Here is a 19,410-nt window from a genome sequence, read left to right on the forward strand (position 1 = left end):
TATCTATCATAAAGATAGTTTTCACACTGGAAGAGCACAAATGCAGGTGTGGTAATTTTTATAAGTAGCACTGTGCTGTTTTCCATGAGACACTGTAATCCACCATTTACAGTTGGATATCACAGTAGCAAGTCTGCCATTTTGGCTTTAGCAGACTATCTGTCAATAATGTAAAGGGAAGCACAGGTCAGGCTGTATGGGTGAGATAATCCTGCACAGCCCGCATGCAGAACCTGCCCCCCAGCAGCGTGTAGGTCTCAGTGTAGCGATCAGCACCTTGCTGTGTGATTATTGCCCTCCCCAACACACCACTGAATCCTAACACCACAGGCCTGAACTGCAACCTTTGATTCTACTCTTTTTCCTCATAGGCTAGAAACCACAAGATAAGACATTAATATGTAGAGGTGAGGTTTGTTTTTCCCCGGCGTCTGCAAAAATGAAAACATAAATGTCATTATTAGTATATGCACCTATCTTTGGATGGCTGATCCTCTAGGGACCTGTAGTGATTTCTGGAGCCTGTTCCACATACTAATGGCCACATTTCTGTAGTTTCCATTAAGCCTTAAGTTCGGGGCTTCAGCCTTTCCGCAACCTTTTAACTTCAAGCATTAAATTATGCTGTTACACCTGGTGTGGGAGAACTGTGGCAGATTCATGGATCATGACCCTGTAATTGGTCAGACACACCCCTAAAGACATTAAAACAAATGCAATCAAATGGCCAATTAGCAAATTGCTATCAAGTGCAAATAAGCCATTTCATTGGTTGGCATGTGTCCATGGTTGGCATGGGTGAGCTGATTGGCTAGTTGCTTAGTGATTCCTTGATAGGTTCGTCACTAACGTCAGGTGCAAAGGTAACTCATTCAAGCCGTGTGCTAACAGCAGGCAGCTCCCCCCTGCTGAAGGATGGTGTTCTGTGGCATTAGGCTTCCTCTCTGTAGGCGTCTGGCTGTGCTGCTGTGTGCCTGCATGCTGCTGCCAGGCCTGCTCTGTAAGAACCTACGCTGCATCTTCTGCCCCCTGCAGGCAGCAGATAAGACCTGCAAGCCCATGTATTCGGAGTGTCTACCTCAGGAGGTGTGCTACAAGGCGACAGGGCGCTATGGCAGCTATGGGGTGCTGGCCGGCCGAGGCTGCGTCGCGGAGAAGCAGTGTTCGACGGGGAGCCGGGTCTTCTATATGGGCGTCAGCTACAACCTGAGCTACAGTTGCTGCAGCATGGATTTCTGCAACTCCAGTCCGGCAGCGACCTCTCCCATACGCCTCCTCACGGTGCTGCCTGTCACCACAGCCTTTCTCCTGGCTAGTGGGACTTGCTAGCGCTCAGACTCACCACCACACATGTGTCTTTGGGGCGCATTTTTTTTCAGTGATGGCTGCCTCGCTCGATATTGTGCTCCTTCACAAGTGCGGTGAGCCTATAGCTCTGTTTGTGAGCGACCAAGCCCTTCGCCAGCACGGGTGAGGGTATTTCAGATCTTATCTGTACAGCGTGTGCCATTATGGGTACCCAGGATGTCCTCCCACTCAGTCCATGCAGACTGCTGTGTGTTAAAATACAACCATTTTCCTGGTGCTATTTGAAATGTGATGGTGATCTTTGTCCATGTGTCTTGAGTTTTTTTTTTAAGTGATTTTAATACCTCTTTTTTTGGGGAGAAAAAAACGAAAGCTGCTCCGTCTCCCTTAAATAATAAATGTAACCCTTCTGCACTTTTAAACATGGCGGCCTCCTTTTCTTGATGCTCATTCCCTTTCTGCTGGCCGTCTTCATCCCGTGAAGCTGCTGGTTCTGAGGTGGGGGCTGAAATGCATATGGGATTCTCTGAGGCCGGTCGGGATTATCGCTTCCCGGGCGCGCCGGCTTCCTGTGAAGCAGCACGTAAACACTAACGCTGAAATGTCACAGCAGGTCTGAACAAGGCATTTGAATTTGAAATACATTCCAGTAGGAGCTAAAGCCATTTTCTCGATGGGCCCTGGTGCGACGCCCTCTGCAGGCGTATGACTCCTCAGCAACCTTCCCTGTTGGGAAACATCTGTGCAACATTTGTATCAGCACAGAACCCTGGCAGTCTGCCTGCACAACATGATAGCACATTTTTGTATGCGTTGTATATAATGTGTTTATATATTTGCCCAAATACCTTGTTTACCCCTGTCTGACGTATTTTGTTTTTATATTCTCTTTTTATCTCATGTTGCCTCTAACGGTAGCAAAGCTGTACTAACAAACACTTCCAACGGCCCTGGTCACGTGGCAAAGATTCTGATCCTGATGTTGAGGGTTACTGGTCCCTGTCCCTGCTGCAGGATCTGATGCCACACACACACACACCAGGCAGGGCTGTGAGGTTCGGACTGTACTTTAATTTCCCTTTTATAAGGCTGCTGGGGGCTTCCATAGTGGATATACACACATTTATATATATATTTATATACAGGAGACTGGAGTTACACTGGGACTGGGGAGGAGGACTCCACCATACACAGACTGCAAAACAACACAGACGGGGTGGACAGCACCTCAGGGGACCGGAAATAAATGGAGAAGCTGGGGTGGGGGGTGGGAAGGAGGTGACGACACGAATGGACCGGGGCGGATCATCACAGCCAGTGTGTGGCTCAACTGCCTAATAACTTAACACTAAAAAATAACATCTCATACACAGTGCATCTTAAATATGTTAAGTGAAGAATTTTTTGCCATAAATATCTGCATTTTGGGAACTAACATATATAAAAAATATTTTTTAAAAAAACCTAAATTGTAAATGTTTCATTTTTGTCTTTCCTTTCGTTTTCTCGTTCATCTTCCTCCGAGGCTCGACTACCCTTAATATCAGCCGTCCGGTAATAGAGGAGGGGGAGGAAACCGGAAACAAATCAACAGTAAGTAATAAACAAAAAAACAACAAAGATAGACAAACAAGTAAACAGAATAGCACAATCAACTCGTCACGAACTGAAGTCACAGACGCACGGAACAGCAAGAACACAATACTCATTATCGCATCATAATCGTCGTCGTGGCGATGCTTCTGGGCCCCCTCGATGACGGGAGCCCCCAGTATCACTCGGATGCCTCTCTTTACAGATGCCTTTATGCTTCACAGTGTGGTTGAGGAAGGGTAAAAGGTGAAGGCCAGGCTTGTATCGTGATCATGGCAGTGAGAATACTAACAGCAACAATAATGAACCAATCAAACCCGAAAGTCCACAGGAAGTAAACAAAACGGCTGGTTTGTTGCAAGTCCTTCTCATTGGCGTTTCTCGGGAAGGCCTTGAGCGGCTGGCGCTTTTCGAGCTGTCTGATTGGACGGCCCATGCGTCAGTCAGAGAGTGGAGGGGGGCGGGTGGTCTAAGGCTGGTCAGAATCCTCTGGTTGGTGGAGCTCTTCGGGGCGTCGACGCCATCAGCACAAAGTGGTGGAGGAGGGTTATGCGTCAGCTGGCGGGTCACAGTGCGAGCGAGGCCGCTCGGCGCATTTCAGGCACGCTCCCGCAGAGCCCGCCTCTTCCTGCTGTAGTAGTGCCGCAGGCTGCTCTGCCGCGAAAAGTTCACCATGTAGTTTTGCTTGCGGGTGCTAAGTGAGGGGGTGGGAGAGAAAGAGCGAAACATTGATTAATGACCCGCGCTCAGAAGGAGCTGGTAAACATGAGGCCCTCAGGAATTTTCCCCCATAACCCCAAACACTCCCACGCTCAGAGGCGTCCTTGCCATCAACATCGCCACTGCCATCACTCCAGCAGTACGCAGAGCAGATTTTCAGAATCAGCTCAGATCTCCGTCCTCTTTAGGGGACCTGTCTGGGCAACCACGCAGTGGGTTAGAGTACCATCTGCATCGCTACTTGCCTGCGTGACAACCAGCATAATTGCTTGGTATCTCCTGCCTCTTGTAATGAGGTGGAAAAGAACAGGTTCTGAAAATATCCTGTTACCCTTGACTGTTAACCTCTCCCTCACCCCAATGTAGGCTTGCCCATACATGATCTTTTCTACACTGAAAAGCCAATGGCCAAAGCAGAACATTCCTAATTATTGGCTAATAAGATGAGGGTGTCTGACACAAAACGCTCAATGACCAGCTCAGTGGATCTACGGACAAAGTTTCTGCATTCAAGTGTGAGTGTTTGAGGTCATGGCCGAAATCGACATAAAGACAGGAGGAGGAAAGAGAAAAGAAAAAAATGCCATGAAAATTCATTCTGCTTAGCCTGTCATTGTCTCTTCCTTCCAGCAGGGCGGTGCCAGTGAGCCAAGAGCAGCTGGGGCAGGTGTAGGGTTCTGCAAAGCGGTGTGGGCAACGGAGTGGGGAGGTGGTTGGTGGCAGAAGGGCTTACAAAGGGAGGGGTGGAATGAGTAGTGGGACACGTTGCCCATGTCCTCGAAGCTGGAGACTCCGGAAAACTCCGTGACCAAAGAAGACTGAGCAAACGGAGTGTGAGAAGCAAAAAGCTACAGACTGTGAGCCATGCAGGATGTAAAGAGGAGCGGAAAAGATACCAGTGATGTCAGAGTTGTGAGCTGTGATGAGTGGATTTGTGCATTTGGTCTGTAAGACCAAATAGATCATCACATTGGACAATTTTTTTGTTTGAGACCTACATGACCAATTAAATGTTGGAATGAAATGAAGAAGGTGGGGACCGACTGATCAAACCTTCCCCATTTCACTGTGCAACATGTCCACTGTCCAAATCAGCAAGGATCAACACCCCACAGATATCTGTGTTCCAGTGACGTGGCATAAGATACTGTGGGTTGGGTCACAGCAGTACAGTCTTCCCCTGGAAACCATGTTAAAATAACACCCACCACCAAGGGCATCATTTTGGGTTGAGCACTGTAGGAGGTTGAGATCACTCAGTTAAGGGGGTCCAGGTGGTTGTATTGACTGGTTTTGATTATTCGGGGATTACAACCTCCTCATCTCCCCCATAATATACACCCAACACCCAGTACCCAACACTCAACCACACCTAAACTAGAACAATGAAAGCTAAAAGCTCACAAGCATCCAACAGGCTAAGACTACACAAATACTTAGGAGGCGTAAATGCAAACAAAATGAAATGTATGTCAATGGGCTAATATCATCAACCCATGACAATACAGATATGTGAAATGCCAGTCCCCATTTCACAAGACCTGACCTGTCGTCCCTTCAAAGTCACATACCCAAGCACCCCCAGAGATCTTGTTGAATGATTTTGGAACATAAGTAAGTATTTATGCAGTCCAGTCATCCTGGCCCTGCTGTAGGGAACCGCAGCCATGGGGCACTTCAATAGTTCCACAGAGGAACTGTCACTGAAGATGCGTGGGGTGGAGAAAAAGCTGTAGGCAGAAGACTGCTGGCCTTTGTCTTTCAGCTAAGCTTACAGAAAGTACCAGAACGATGACAGTGTGTCCCACGTGACTCTGGCAGGGGCTGGGGGGTCATGTAGGCATGATGGGTGGAATGGGCACATTCTGAAAACGGCGGGCAACTTACCTGACTCTACCGCCATAGGACAGGGAGCAGAATGCAGAAGAGAGCAGAGGTTAGAGCGCGAGAGGGGAGGGGTGGGAGGGGGCAGCTGCCTCGCAGGAAGGTCTTGGTGGGCAGAAGACCCGACCTGGAGGGGCAGTGCAGGGAAGGAGTGGCCGAACTGATAATGAGCAGGAGAAAATGAGGAAGGGAAGAAAAGAGGGACAGTGGGCAGGAGAATCAATGGGAATGAGAGACAATGGCAGAGAATGAAAAAGACTGGAAGGTCAAGGAGACCAGAACATGCCGAGCAAATCACGGCCGCCGGGAGTGAGAAAAAACAGGGTGAAAGGCAACGAGAAATCAGCCAGGTAACTGGAGATGAAGAGCATTATGAAGCAGAGAGGAGGTGTGATGAGGAGGATGAGGAGTGATGAGGGGATGAGGAATATTGAGGAGTATTGAGAAGTGATGAGGAGGATAAGGAAGATGAGGAATGATGAGGACGATGAGGAGAATGTGGGGATGAGGGGATGAGCCTGGACAGGGATTTAGGAGAAGGAGAAACGCCAATCATGGACGGCACTGCCTGGAGGAGAGCTGTGCAAACAGCAAAGGAGGTAACAGCAGGCTCCAGCCTGCTCAGAACCATGTGTTGTACCTCTGTAAGATTCCTTTCACTGTCTTGGTGTCAACTGGAGTGATCTAGAGGAGATACTTACAGGCAGAAGTGAGCCTCTGGCAGCCTGTGCAAATCCTACACTGTACCCCGCAAGTGGGATGGAAATGTCTGTGGACCTATCAGTGTTTGGACATCAGCTGGCAGAAAGAGAAGAAGGGAGGCTGCAAAGCCAAACCATTCCCCATCCCCTGGAGGAGGTCTTCAAACTCTCTGGTTGCAGCCTTAAGTGCAGAACGCTCCCGAATAAACAGCTTGACTGTCATAAGCCACATTGTGCCGTGTGCACAATGGGACGTCAAGGTTCTTCATGCCCCTAGATGAAAACTCACACTCCCCACACTGGAAAGCCAAACTTGTGGCACAACATCCAGTAGACAAAGGTACTCTTTGAGAAGAGAAGGTATCTAGTGACTCTGGGGCACTGTAAGGAGCAGCAGAGGCCTTAAGGCAAGTTATCCTGGTGAAAGAGGCATCCCAAGACTCAAAGAGAACTTCAGATGATTCCAGGGTTAATACGGAATAATCTGGAAACTCGAAGTGAGTATAAAGCTGAGAATGTGAGACGTTGTGTTGATTGAGAGCCGACTGACACGCGGAGGGACAGAGTTGGGGCGTGTGAAGCAACTTGGGACCATCATGATGAGAATGAGGAAATGTACTCACAGGACGACCTCGACATGGTCCAGGGCCCACTGGTCGTGGCCGGCACCGTCATGACGGGGCTGCCACCATCGGAGCTCCACTCCTGTCACTCTCGCCTCGCTGAGGGACGGAGGAGAAGTGGTTGGCGAGTGAGAAGTCACCATTACACATGGACCCAAGCTGTCATGCCTCCAGGTATTAAAGCTTTATGCATTAACGCATGTGGCAGACCAAAAGCACACAATCCAGTGGGTTTATCAGGATTACAGACTCTAATTTGACTAAACTGTAATAAATGTCTATTGACCAGTCAATGTTACTGTGAGAAAGAAAATGTTGTATGCTATGCTACGTGCTAGGCCTGCTCTAGCTTGCATGTGACGTTTTAACAACTAGCAAAGATGAACTATAGCATGTTCTGGTGCATCAGAGAAACAGACGGGTCTGCCTACACTCACAGTGGGATGTTGTAGGAGACCCTCTGGGCTCGGATGAAGTCCTTGGGCTGATGCTGAGCAATGACATGCCAGCTGACGCCATGGTTGACGCTGTATTGCAGCAGGACAGCCCGGTCCACTGAGTCAGGCCGGTCCAGGGCCACATTGCAGCTGTCCGTCTGGGACATGCTGCCAATCTGCAGCACGAACATGATCTTGCTGCATGGGAGTGAAGGTATGAAGTCAGTGCATCATCATGACCTGCAGCCTGGTTCATGCAGACAACACCATCCAAGACACAACTCAACATATGAGCACCATGAAAGACACCCATCATTATCAGAGCATTATTTATTATGTATCTCAGAGGGTTATGAACCACTGCCTGTCTCCGGAAGGTTGTAGGGTCAAATTCCAATAGCTGCCTGAATAATCTTCTGACCATTGGGCCCTTGAGAAAGACCCTACACCCCAACCTCTCCAGGTATACTGCACTCTGACCCTAACACATTTTCCCCACTTGCACATCACTTTCAACAAAAGCATGTGCTGAATATATAAATGATTCAAGCATATCATGACGTACCTTTGCAAAAGTTCCTCAAGTTGTTAAAGGGGAAAGAAGCTTAAAATGTGGAACTAGTATCTTGCTGGTTTGACTAGGTTTACAGCATATCAAGTGGTGAATCAAACTCAAAATCAAGGCAGTTAGAATCCTTACCTCCAATAAGTTTTCATAACAATTTCATGCCTCACCATTAACCAAGTGGCAGCCTACAAAATAACCTCATGAAGCTTTCTCTGTACCTTGCCCTGGTGAGGTCCAGAGGCTTGGTGATGGCCTGCCTCATCTTGCAGCCGTTGAAGTAGAGAGAATCACCATGGGCATGGGGAGAGAGCTGGCCACACCCGTTACCCACACCTCCTCCCTGGATCAGCTGCCAGCTCTCATCAGACATGGCGCCAGACTCAAAGTTGTCCTTGATGGAGCTGGGGAGTTCGGTGCTGGACAGGGAGCAGTCATCACCTTGAGGAAGAAGGAGAAGAAAGAGGCTTGATGGAGATGCCAACAAAGCCAGTCCCAACACCCATGTGACAGGCCGAGAGAAGTTCCACAGACATGCCGATGAGGCCGGTCCCAACACCCATGTGACAGGCCGAGAGAAGCTCAGCGGAGATGCCGATGAGGCCGGTCCCAACACCCATGTGACAGGCCGAGAGAAGCTCAGCGGAGATGCCGATGAGGCCGGTCCCAACACCCACGTGAGATGCAGAGAAACGGTCGACCGAGACACCAAAGAGGCCGGTCCTGGCACCCATGTGACGGGCCAAGAGAAGCTGGACAGAGACGCCGCCCACATGATGAGGCTTTTCTGTGAGACATTTCCATTTCACAGATTTCTTACTTCACAGATATGTCTTGAAGATTATAGTGCCATACTTCCTTTATCTTAGCCTCTTTTTAAAAAGTCTTTGCATAGCCCACTACTAGCAACTCCACAAGCCTCACCCCCCAACCCTCGCAGTTTTCATCTCTCTCACTGCTCAGCAACTTTCTGTGGAACTTCAGGATCCTTGAAGGCTTTCCCTAAAAGATACCATGGTAGCCCTGAGTTCTCCATAACATAGGTGGTAGGTGTGAATTTTAATATACAGTACAGACATGCTATTGGCTTGACAACCTTATATGACACTTTCACACACATACGAAACCGTGCAGAATTCCTTAGCTGGTGTTTAGTAAATGTGTCACTAAAAAACTGGACCTCCGCTACTTCATTTAAACAGAAATGTTACAAAGGACAGAAGGACATTGTTCTCACCCTGATGTCCTTCATCACAGATGCAGACAGCCCCACTGGTACAATAGCCATGGCCGCTGCAGAGACCTGGACACGCTTCGCCAACGTAAACGTGATCTACTCCCCAGCCCTGCCGCTCACCAGCACCCTCCTTCTGGATCCACCGGAACTGCGTCGCACTACAGGAGGTAAAATGTGGGAAAACAATAACTGACACAGCCAAAGAGGGTACATTCAGTCCATATGTATTTCACATCTTCACAAGCTTTAAAAAAAAAGACCTTGAATATCTAAATGGAACCAGAAGGTGATACCAAGTTCCACCAAGTTCACTAGCGACAGATAGAACCCCAACTGATAGTGGGAAAACCCAGACAGGTCCAACAGAGCGAGAGCTGCATGAGGCAGAGGCTTCCTGTACCCAGAGGAGACATGGTCTGGTAGCTGGACGGTGACCCTGGTCCACACCGAACTGTTGACGGGACTGTAGACGGTCGACTCATGGAACTGGAAGGGGGAGCAGCCCACATTGTTCACGGAGGAGGGGAGACACTCGGACTGTACCAAGTGCCAGGAATCAGACCTGGGGGGGGAGCAGTGAGATAAAGCGTGATTCATCAGTCCCATGAACTGAGTCACTGAGTATTTAGATGGCACGACCCTCTATTACCTGGCATCCTTCCTGTACTCGAGCTTCACGGCGTGGTGATCCTCACAGCTGTCTGCCTCGCATCCCACCACAATCTGCAGCAGACCAAACACTCAGACACAGGGCCAGCCCCTGGCTGCATAGGGCCCAGCAGCCACCAGGGGGCCCCCATCTCATTAGCCTGTTGGCCTGGCCCTGCTTGGATTAGACAGTGCTATACTGGCTGGACAATGAATTTTTATGTATCTGCCATGGGCTGGCGTTCAAGGTGCCCTTTGCCCTGTGCTTGCCTGGCTCCAGGCTGACACCAACACTCTCCACTCAATAAGCAGCTGGTGCTTTGGTGATCAGTAACACAGCTCTTGCGGGGATTAATCAAACATGATAAACATATGATGATAAACAGATATTTGGTGGGGTGGGGGGGGGGGGGCTGGGTCCATGACCCTGAGAGCTGAAGGGGTCCTGACCTTGAACTGCAGGATGTAGCCGGGCTGGACGATAAGCTCGCGTGTGACCAAGATGTTGTGAGTGCCGTCGGCGTTCTTGTTGGGCCAGTACAGATGGAAGGAGGGGTTTCCACAGAAGCCAGCCGTGCGTACGGCATTGGGGTAGAAGCTCCAGGATTCCTCATGAGACATGCCCTCTGGGGGGGGGGGAGGGTCAGAAGAGCAGGAAGGTAGGGGGGGACAATACGGCAAATGAGGTTAAAATTGAGGCCTTTTCCAGCAGGCTAACCCAGCTAATGGCTAACAGCACTAACCTTCATCGAAAGTATCAAGCAGGGTGCTTGGGTTGATGTCAGACCCGCCCACCAGGATGTTGTCCAGGGCCCACTGAGCACGCTCCAGGCCGGGCATGGCCAGACCTGAGGAGAAGGTAAAAGGCTGCCACCAGCGGAGGCGGGTGGCGTTGGACAGCGCCCCCTCTGGCAGCGTGATGTAATCCCTCCGCACAGACACATACTTCAGGTAATCCATCTCGTGCAGCAGAGTCCAAGATACGCCTGTGACGAGATGGGAGGGAGCGAGACACCAAGAGAAGATGAGACACTCGATGGCGCTTTACAGCAACCTGACATAAACGGTGCCTGTTTGTACGTGATGGTGACCCCTAGTGCCGGGGGGGTGATACTGCTCCATACCTCCGTCGGTGGAGTAGTCCAGCAGCACTCCCTCTTTGCGGCACGTTGGCCGGTGACACATTGTCATGTTGTCCTCGCTCCCGATCCTCGCCCAGTACTCCACAAACCTGCCAGGGTGTGAGACTCACCTTTAGCATCAGTTAGCATCATTAGCGTTTTCAGCATGTTTTAGCATTTTTTAGAAATTCATTAGCATTGTTTTTAGCATTTAAGCTAAACCACAGGACTATCCAGTCATGTCCCAGCCTAGAACGTGCACATGTGCTACACCAGGGATTGTCGGAGTACTGACTTGGCTCCACGGAGATCCAGGTCCTGGGTGGCAGCCTGCCGGGCGTTGGCACCACTGAAGTAAAGGGCCGTCCCCTCCACGAGCACCCCGCAGTCAGTACAGGGGCGGCCACCCTCCAGGATCTGCCACTGGGGATCGGGGGAGCCCTCCCAGTCAAAGCGCTCCTTTAGGGAAGTCTGCGGAGGAGTTACAGGGGAGGCGCAGACCCCATCAGTACAGACACTACGATCCAGTCAGGAAACCGAGCAGTGTGAGATATTGCAACATCTCACGTTCCATTAACAGGTTTGAGTCCTGATTGCTTAGCAAGTAACTGCTTATTACAGGAGTGGCGGTCTTATCCGGAAAGGGTGTGTGTGGGTGGGGTTTCACTGATCCCTGATTAGATTACTAATTAGAGGACTGATTGGCGGAAGAGTCCTCACACCTGGGTTTGAACAGCTGACCTGAAGGTTATCCCAAAAGCCTGCATACACACTGGCCCTTTGAGGACAAGATTGCGCCCTCCTGGCTTATTATATTAAGAACATAACATAAGAAATTTACAAACGAGAGGAGGCCACTCGGCCCATCAAGCTCGTTTGGGTATTAATGATAATATTAATAATAAATATGGGCAGCACAGTAAGTTAGCAGATAGCACTATGGTCCTTGGGAGCCCTCAGTAATTGTATGGCTTTCTGTCAGATAAGAGAACATGTGCTTACTTGACCTGGTGTTTTTAAATTGCTCCTAGCATGTGCTAGGCATGTATGCATGTATGCCCCTGCCACAAGCCCTGTGCTTCCCAAGAGGGGTTCAAGGCCCACAGTAACCCCGGTAAATAGAGGCGGTACCCTGAGCGGCGAGCTGGCGTGGCAGCTGGGCCCGGAGAAGCCGGGGTCGCAGAGGCAGCGCTGGTCCAGGCAGTCTCCGTGCCCCCCACAGTGGCCCTCGCACGCCGGCCCGATGTAGAAATTCTCCAGGGCCCACTGGGTGTCCGAGTGCTGCTGGTAGAACCGGAAGCGCACCGACCTGCCCCCCGCAACCCCAACGTAAGACAAAACACACTCACACACATATGTCTACATAATATAAGCTACATATAAACATCCATCCAAATAAAAGGCTATAATGGCTACACCTCTGCTGGGATAGGAACCAACAACCCTCTGGGTACAAGTCCTGGCTCCTACACACGCAAAACCTGCTAACATGAGCTATGGCTAATTCAATGCTACCTGAAATAGGCACACAGCAGTGAAACACATGTCTGAATGTTTTAAGGGAGACACAGCTGTTTATATGGATGAGGGCTAACTCACGTGTCAGTCAGGCTGTCCGCCAGTGGGTAGATCACCCGTTTCCAGGCCTCAGCCGGGAAGAGGACGGACGGCTGGGACACCTGGCCCCCACACTGCGGGTCAGCGGGCAGGCACTGGGGCACCAGGTACTTCCAGGACACGCCGAAGTCCACCGAGTACTGGACGTGCACCTGTCTCTCAGCGAGTCGCTCCGGAATACCACAGCCCATAGCCATCTGGACGGGAGGTCAACAGCCAATGGGCACAGGCCAGAGGACAGCATGAGAGTCATGTGACACAGGCGACCGACAAAAGCCCGCCGCGACCCCGTGTCTCGGCCGGCTGACCTTGAACTGCATGACCCAGCCGTTGCCCGGGACGATGTCATGCGTGACGGCGTACACCTCGCGCCCGTCCATGTTGCCGCACACCATCACGCCATCCGGGGAGCCACAGAAGCGCTGCAGCACGCAGTCCTCAGAGAACAGCCAGTGGTCGCTCACTGCGCGACACAGTCCAGTCAGTGTATCGCCCCTCGTGTTCACTGTCAGCCCAGTTACTCACGCTGTGCCACGAGACAAACTGTAGGCACTATAACAACCGTAACAAACCACTAAGTCAGCCTGATAGGTTTTTTGGTTTCATAAGCACAAGATCTATAATGATAGAATGAGTAATTACTATTAAAACTTCATTTTCTACTGTTATTGGACTCCCTCTTGCTGGATTACTAATTTATACGACAAGATGCTTTTAATGTGGCAGTTCGGATTAAGTTCATTTAGCAAACATTAAAATCTAAGACTCCTTCTTGGACCACAGCCGGCTTCTGGGCTGGAAGTCAATGTGTTAGACTGTCACGCCACACCTGGCCCCCCCTTCTGTTACTCCACCCCCCACCTGTGGCGGGCTCCTCCAGCTCGGGCAGGTGGGTGATACGTCCCACAGAGGCTCCATCAGCGGGGGCTCGCTCGTGATTGGGCAGAGCAACCCCCCCGAACGTGTCCAGGATCGGGGCCCGAGGGTCTGAGCCAGCAATGAGCACGTTGTCCAGAGCCCAGTCGCTGTGGTCCACACCATCATGCTGCGGCTGCCACCAGCGGACACGCACTCCCTCCACCCGTGCAGCAGGGGGCAGCAGCACATTCACAAACCTATGTATGGAGCAACAAAAACAACAAGCAACCTTTACTTGCAGTTGCTGTCAGATTGAAATATTCTGAGTTATACAGGTAATTGGTACAAGAAGGGGGAGTAGTTTTACTACATAGATAAAATTAGAGATTAGTTTCTCATGGATTTTGAAAGCCTGAATGTGTTCCCTGCCAAGCAGGGCATAGACATATTATCCTTTATCCAAAATGACTGAGAGGGAAGGTCATTATTTTTTACAGGCACTCTGGCATTTAAGTCCATAGCCTTTATATTCCTAACGCAGCACAGGCGCCTACCCAGGCTTGCTGTACTGGTCATAGAAAATCTCCGTTAGCAGGTTCCAGCTGATGCCACCATTCAGGCTGAACTCCAGCAGCACTGCCTGGTTGCGGTTGCTAGGGGGCGCCATGCAGCCATACATGAAGTAGAACTGGATGAACTCGGCGCTGGTGAGGTTCAGGTCCACGGTGACCAGCTGACGACTGCAGCTCTGAGCATGAGGGGAATCGGCACGGAGGGTCATTAAATATACAGTATGGTGGTTTAGTACATCAACACAATATTTATAAATTGACCAGCCGAAGGGGCAATAGCAGGACTTGTTGAAGGACCATTTATTAAATAGAACTATTAAAAATAATGCTTTTTTTGCAGGCTCAGTTTTCGTAGCAGTAGATTTTTTGCATCGGATTTGTCGCAGTAATATCTTAAGCCTGATTTGTCACAGTGATGATTTGTTTATGCCTGATTTGTCGCAGTGTTAATCTGTTTACGTCTAATATGTGACAATTTGCTTACATCTGATTTGTAATTAATAGTTTACGTCTGAGAAAAAACAGTGATAACCTGTTTACATCTAATTTGTCAATGATAATCTGTTCATGTCTTATATGTGATAATGATATTGTGTTTATGTCTGATTTGCGACAGTGATAACCTGTTTATGTCTGATAGGTAACAGTATCAATTTATTTACATCTGATTTGTTACAGTGATAATCTGTTTATGTCTGACTTGTTACAGCATTATGTTTATGCTTGATTTGTTACACTGATGAGTTTATGCCTGATTTGTTACAGTAATATCCTGGTTATCTTGACAACTTGCAGTCCAGCTGGGTTTTGTTTGGTTTATAAACATGCATGAAAGGCTGTGGCTGAGAGTGGCAGGGGAGTCAGAGCCGGGGAGTCAGAGCCGGGGAGTCAGAGCCGGGGAGTCAGAGCCGGGGAGTCGTACCCCACTGAAGTGCAGCGCCTCCCCCGAGGCCACGGCCCCGCACACGCTGCTTAACTTGCCCCCTGTTACCAAGAGCCAGCTGCTGGGATTTGGCGCCCGACTGAAGCTGTCCTTGAGCTGGGAGGGGAGGGGCGACTGCGGCTCGTCGCAATAAACCCCACCCCACTCCGGGTCACATCTGGGGAGAGACGGGAGTGAGCAGATGGTGGACTTTCATACTATTGGTCACTCAGCAATTATCTATTGCACCAGAAGCAAGCACATACTAGCCACATGGACAGTGCCCCCTACTGGCCATTTGAACAGCAGCTTTTTATGACCACATGGACAGTGCCCCCTACTGGCCATGTGAACAGCAGCTTCTTATGACCACATAGACAGTGTCTCCTACTGGCCCCATTGACATATAATTATATGTATACGTTCACAGCTGTTCAAGAGCAACTTTTCAAATCTGGGAACGCATTCTACCTACATAAATACAGTACAAAAAACATCCATCCATCCATCCATCTTCTATACCAGCTTGTCTTTGCACATTACATTGTTTCTTTGAAATGTCTACACTGCATGGAAGTGACCAATAAGATCCCTGCTTTTAGGCCACGCCCCTCCTGTGTGACTTACACGCAGGTGCTCTGCTGACAGCGCCCATGTCCGGAGCACATGTCCGGGCAGCCATCTCCGATGTACAGGTTGTCCAGAGCCCATGTCTGCTGCTTGTCGAAGGGAGCTGGCTGGTACCAGCGGAACCGGGTCGCCGGGGACCTATGAGACACACAGCGCAGGGGGGAGTAAGTCCAGCCGGCGATGTACTGGCGAGCGTTAGAGCTGCGTGTGCATGATGATGTGGGACGGACCTGGCGTAGGGGGGGACAGGAAGGGTGACTCGCCCCCACTTGTTGTAGGTGTCAGACACCAGCAGCCTCTGCAGGGTGTAGGTGGGGCAGTCCGGGCTGCTGGGTAGGCAGTCCCTCACTAGGGGCTGCCAAGACAGGCCCAGGTCCAGGGAGAACTGCAACTCCACCGCTGCACACACATGCATGCACACGCACACACAAGCATGCACAGACACAAGCAACAAAAACACATAGGAACAAATTAGCAACACTGCAAGCAGATGCAGTTACACCCAGTGGAAGTTAAGCAGAACTAATTTCTAATTAATGCCCTTCCATCCATCCATCCATCATCTGCTGCCCATCCAGGACTGGGTTGCAAGGGGCGGTAATCTAAGCAGGGATGCCCAGACCTCCCTCTCCCCAGCCACCTCCTCCAGCTCCACTGGCGGAATACCATGGTGTTACCAGGCCAGCCGAGACAGATAATCTCTGCAGCCTGTCCTGGGTCTGCCCCGGGGCCCGAAACGCCTCCTAAGGGCGACATCCAGGCGGCATCCTAGATAGATGCCTGAACCATTTCAGCTGGTTCCTTTCGATGCAGAGGAGCAGTGCCTCTACACTGTACTTTGAGCCCCTCCCGAATGTCCGAGCTGCTCACCCTCTCTCTAACCTGAATCCAGACACTCTGCAAAGGAAATTTATTTCAACTAACTGCAATTAATGCGATTAGTTTAATTAATGCAAAACCAGTGTGTAATCAATCCGCCACCATCAAACCCCACGAAATGTAGCCCTCCCCTCCCCTGCATGACCCCTCTGGCTCACCGTAGCACGAGTTGGTAACGGAGCAGGATGCGGAGAAATCAAACTGTACAAAGGCATCCTGGCCCACGCTGATGTCGGTGGTGACGGCATAGCGCGTGTTGGACTTCTCGATGAAGGCGAAGGCCTCGCCATCGGAGCCGCACACGGGCATGCGGGTGCCGCCCGGGTGCAGCAGCCAGGATCGGTCATCCTTGGAGGAGAAGTCGTCCTCCAGGGGCCCCCAGCCACTGGCGCTGCCCCCTATGACCACCTGGCACAACAAACACGCACAGGTGCATGTGACAAAGCATGCATATTGATTGAAACAACTGCACAAACAGTTACTCCAGATTGCGGGACTCAAACCAACATCCTTTGAGTGACAATGCATGAATATTTACATTAGCACTGCACAAGCAGTTATTCCAAATTGTCGGACTGGAACCAACAACCTTTGGGTGACAATGCATGAAAATTTGTGTAAATATTTAATGAACAATCCAGATTAAGTCTCATGCTGCCACAGCATGTAGGACTTGAACCAACATTCTTCAGGCAACAAGCTCATGGGCATTGCCTTGGCTACATCACTCACCTGGTCCATGACCCAGGGACTGTGGAAGTGGCCGTCCTCAGAAGGCTGCCACCAGCGCAGGCGCGTGCTTGGGGTGCGGGCGCGCAGTGGAATCTCCAGGGCCACCAAGCGCGCCTGGTTACTGCTGTTGCTGAAGAGGAACTCCTGCAGCAGCACCCAGGACAGGCCGCCGTCGACAGAGAACTGCAGGAGGACGGGCTTGGAGCGAGGGTCTGGGGGAGATTTACCACAGCCCAGGCGCAGGAAGAACTGCACGAACCTGCAGGAGACGTGAGGTGCAGAAAGACATTTGAATGCACCATATGTATCAGGACTCAGGTAACCATGCTGGTTCCGTATGTTTCCTGGGTGTGTGGCAGGGTTACCAGTCACCAGATCAGTGGCTAGAAATTTTGTGCCCCCTGAAAAAATGTACCTTGGGCCCACAGGATAAATTTAACATATTCAGATCCCTGTAAAGTGCTGGATCCCCTGAATCTGCCAGGATATCCGTGCCCCTACTTCGCCCCTGGGTAGGGCCCCTGTAAAGTGCTGGGCCCCCTGAATCTGCCGGGGTATCCGGGCCCCTACAGCACCCCTGGGATGGGGCCCCTGTAAAGTGCTGGGCCCCTGAATCTGCCGGGGTATCCATACCCCTACTGCAGCCTTGATTGTGACTGTGCATGTACCTATTAGATCCAGGGTGCACGCAGACCTGTATGAAGAGCCTATACGTGTGTCAACATGGTACCTGGCGTTGGATAGGTCCAAGTCCACGGTGACCAGCATACGCAGGCCGTCCTCGCTGAAGAACAGGTGGTTCCCGCTGGTCATGATCCCGCACTTCCTGGAGGGCTTCCCTCCGCTGAGTAGCAGAAAGCGCCCTCTGTCTACGAAGCCCCCTGCGTGCGTGACGGGCACCTTCTCGCCGGTTCGGAGCCTTTCTCTGAGCCTCGGTCCCACAGCTACACAGAAAACACACTCTGACGAAAACACACCGGACAGCTTCAACGCTGCTGTCAGGTCACATGATCACCATGAAGGGGGAAGATTCGTTATCTGCCACGGGAGGGACTGATGTCTGATTAGTCACAGCAGGGTTGACAGGCACTGTAGCTCCGCCTTATATGAAGCTTATCTGGTGATATACATATATAACTAAAGAAATCTGTGCTTGGTGCCGCCTGTAGCCGACATAGAAGCTCAGGTGGCCCACATGTCAGGAGCAGACATGCACACGCATGCAGGCGGACATGCACACGCATGCAGGCGGACATGCCCGCAGAGGCACATGCTCCTGGCCAGCTCCTGTACCTTCAAAGTCCTCCTTCAGGAAGTCAGGGTTGGGCACGTGGGGCACGGAACAGTCAGGAGCAGAGTAGCCGGGGTCGCAGGCGCACTGCGTAGCCCCCACGCACGCTCCATGGCCCCCACACATATCCTGGCACCGTGGCCCGATGTACACATTGTCCAGAGCCCATGTCGGGGGGGCAGCGCCACCCACATAGAAACCCTGGAACCAGCGGAACCGCACCGACCTGCAGTGGGAAGAGAGGAGCAGGTCGCCTGAGGAGCCCCAGCCTCTACAGCGGCAACCAGAAAACGCTGGAATGTTCCAAATTACCATCTTCTCACACTACAGCAATGGCACTCAGTTTTCAGCGTTCACATAAGCTACATAATTAATCGATTAATTAATTAGCTGATTGGTTATTTGATAACACACTTTACTGATAGATACTTTTGACGCTCAGTGCAGGATCCCGGTTTCTATTACCCAAAATCGGCAGCTCACACGAGCGTCGCGCGGCTTAGCGATCGGCCCGCACCCTCACCCGCACAGGCGCAGCTTGCCGAAGTGGATGACCTCCCTCCTCCAGCCCTGGGTGGTGCCGGAGTAGTAGATGCTGGCGGGGTGCAGCTCTGTGGAACACAGCGAGTTGGGCTGGGGGCTCCCCGAGCACAGCGGCACCAGCAGGTGCCAGGTGGCGCCAAAATCCCGCGAGAACTCCAGGCGCACGGCGTTGGCGGCCGAGTTGTCTGTGGTGCAGCCCACGTTGATCTGCCATGCGGGAGAGCAGAAACGGCGGCTTCACTGCCCCGCTGCCCCAAACACCCAGTTACCCCCCCATCTCAGGATCGCCACCCAGGCCTGCCTGACTCGGCTACCTCAAACTGGACGATGGTGTTCTCATTGACGTCGATGTCACGGGTGGTGATGGAATGTTCCCCGAGCTCACTGGACACAAATACCATGCTCGAGTCGTCCTGCCTGCAGAAATATGGATTCAGGCTGTACTCAGCATAAGCCATTCATTAGATTTCGGTTAAAATTTATTCCACTCACTCAGTGTTTTCACATTCACTTTGCTAGTAAACAGTCA

General features: G+C 51.1%; 2 protein-coding genes across 4 annotated transcripts in view; one reads left to right on the top strand and one right to left on the bottom strand.

Annotated features, from left to right (window-relative positions):
• Nucleotides 1-839: 839 nt before the first annotated feature.
• bncr (bouncer) lies at nucleotides 840-1,730 on the top strand. The gene has a single exon (XM_049019758.1). It carries the CDS (start codon nucleotides 916-918, stop codon nucleotides 1,327-1,329), a length of 414 nt encoding a protein of 137 aa, XP_048875715.1. The 5' UTR covers nucleotides 840-915; the 3' UTR covers nucleotides 1,330-1,730.
• Nucleotides 1,731-2,359: 629 nt separating this feature from the next.
• reln (reelin) overlaps nucleotides 2,360-19,410 on the bottom strand; it is a 97,853-nt gene continuing 80,802 nt past the window's right edge. For 2 of the 3 annotated variants that reach the window (XM_049019573.1, XM_049019591.1), the window contains 25 exons: nucleotides 19,196-19,298; nucleotides 18,862-19,088; nucleotides 18,341-18,564; nucleotides 17,778-18,009; nucleotides 17,048-17,306; nucleotides 16,474-16,723; nucleotides 15,667-15,835; nucleotides 15,434-15,574; nucleotides 14,807-14,984; nucleotides 13,867-14,060; nucleotides 13,316-13,569; nucleotides 12,763-12,917; nucleotides 12,437-12,651; nucleotides 11,969-12,146; nucleotides 11,133-11,308; nucleotides 10,841-10,947; nucleotides 10,460-10,702; nucleotides 10,167-10,342; nucleotides 9,718-9,791; nucleotides 9,469-9,630; nucleotides 9,069-9,226; nucleotides 8,053-8,272; nucleotides 7,267-7,464; nucleotides 6,830-6,928; nucleotides 2,360-3,595 (listed from right to left, as the gene is read on the bottom strand). In XM_049019573.1, the coding sequence (XP_048875530.1) occupies nucleotides 3,499-3,595; nucleotides 6,830-6,928; nucleotides 7,267-7,464; nucleotides 8,053-8,272; nucleotides 9,069-9,226; nucleotides 9,469-9,630; nucleotides 9,718-9,791; nucleotides 10,167-10,342; nucleotides 10,460-10,702; nucleotides 10,841-10,947; nucleotides 11,133-11,308; nucleotides 11,969-12,146; nucleotides 12,437-12,651; nucleotides 12,763-12,917; nucleotides 13,316-13,569; nucleotides 13,867-14,060; nucleotides 14,807-14,984; nucleotides 15,434-15,574; nucleotides 15,667-15,835; nucleotides 16,474-16,723; nucleotides 17,048-17,306; nucleotides 17,778-18,009; nucleotides 18,341-18,564; nucleotides 18,862-19,088; nucleotides 19,196-19,298 (4,489 nt within the window). In that variant the 3' untranslated portion in view covers nucleotides 2,360-3,498. The remainder of the gene's footprint in view (nucleotides 3,596-6,829; nucleotides 6,929-7,266; nucleotides 7,465-8,052; nucleotides 8,273-9,068; nucleotides 9,227-9,468; nucleotides 9,631-9,717; nucleotides 9,792-10,166; nucleotides 10,343-10,459; nucleotides 10,703-10,840; nucleotides 10,948-11,132; nucleotides 11,309-11,968; nucleotides 12,147-12,436; nucleotides 12,652-12,762; nucleotides 12,918-13,315; nucleotides 13,570-13,866; nucleotides 14,061-14,806; nucleotides 14,985-15,433; nucleotides 15,575-15,666; nucleotides 15,836-16,473; nucleotides 16,724-17,047; nucleotides 17,307-17,777; nucleotides 18,010-18,340; nucleotides 18,565-18,861; nucleotides 19,089-19,195; nucleotides 19,299-19,410) is intronic. The other variant, XM_049019581.1, reaches the window with a different exon arrangement.

Source organism: Brienomyrus brachyistius, chromosome 1 (assembly GCF_023856365.1).
Source record: "Brienomyrus brachyistius isolate T26 chromosome 1, BBRACH_0.4, whole genome shotgun sequence".
Taxonomy (NCBI): domain Eukaryota; kingdom Metazoa; phylum Chordata; class Actinopteri; order Osteoglossiformes; family Mormyridae; genus Brienomyrus; species Brienomyrus brachyistius.

Bases quoted from the DNA above. Each gene is read 5' to 3' on its own strand.
- bncr (XM_049019758.1), top strand. From the start codon at position 916: ATGGTGTTCTGTGGCATTAGGCTTCCTCTCTGTAGGCGTCTGGCTGTG.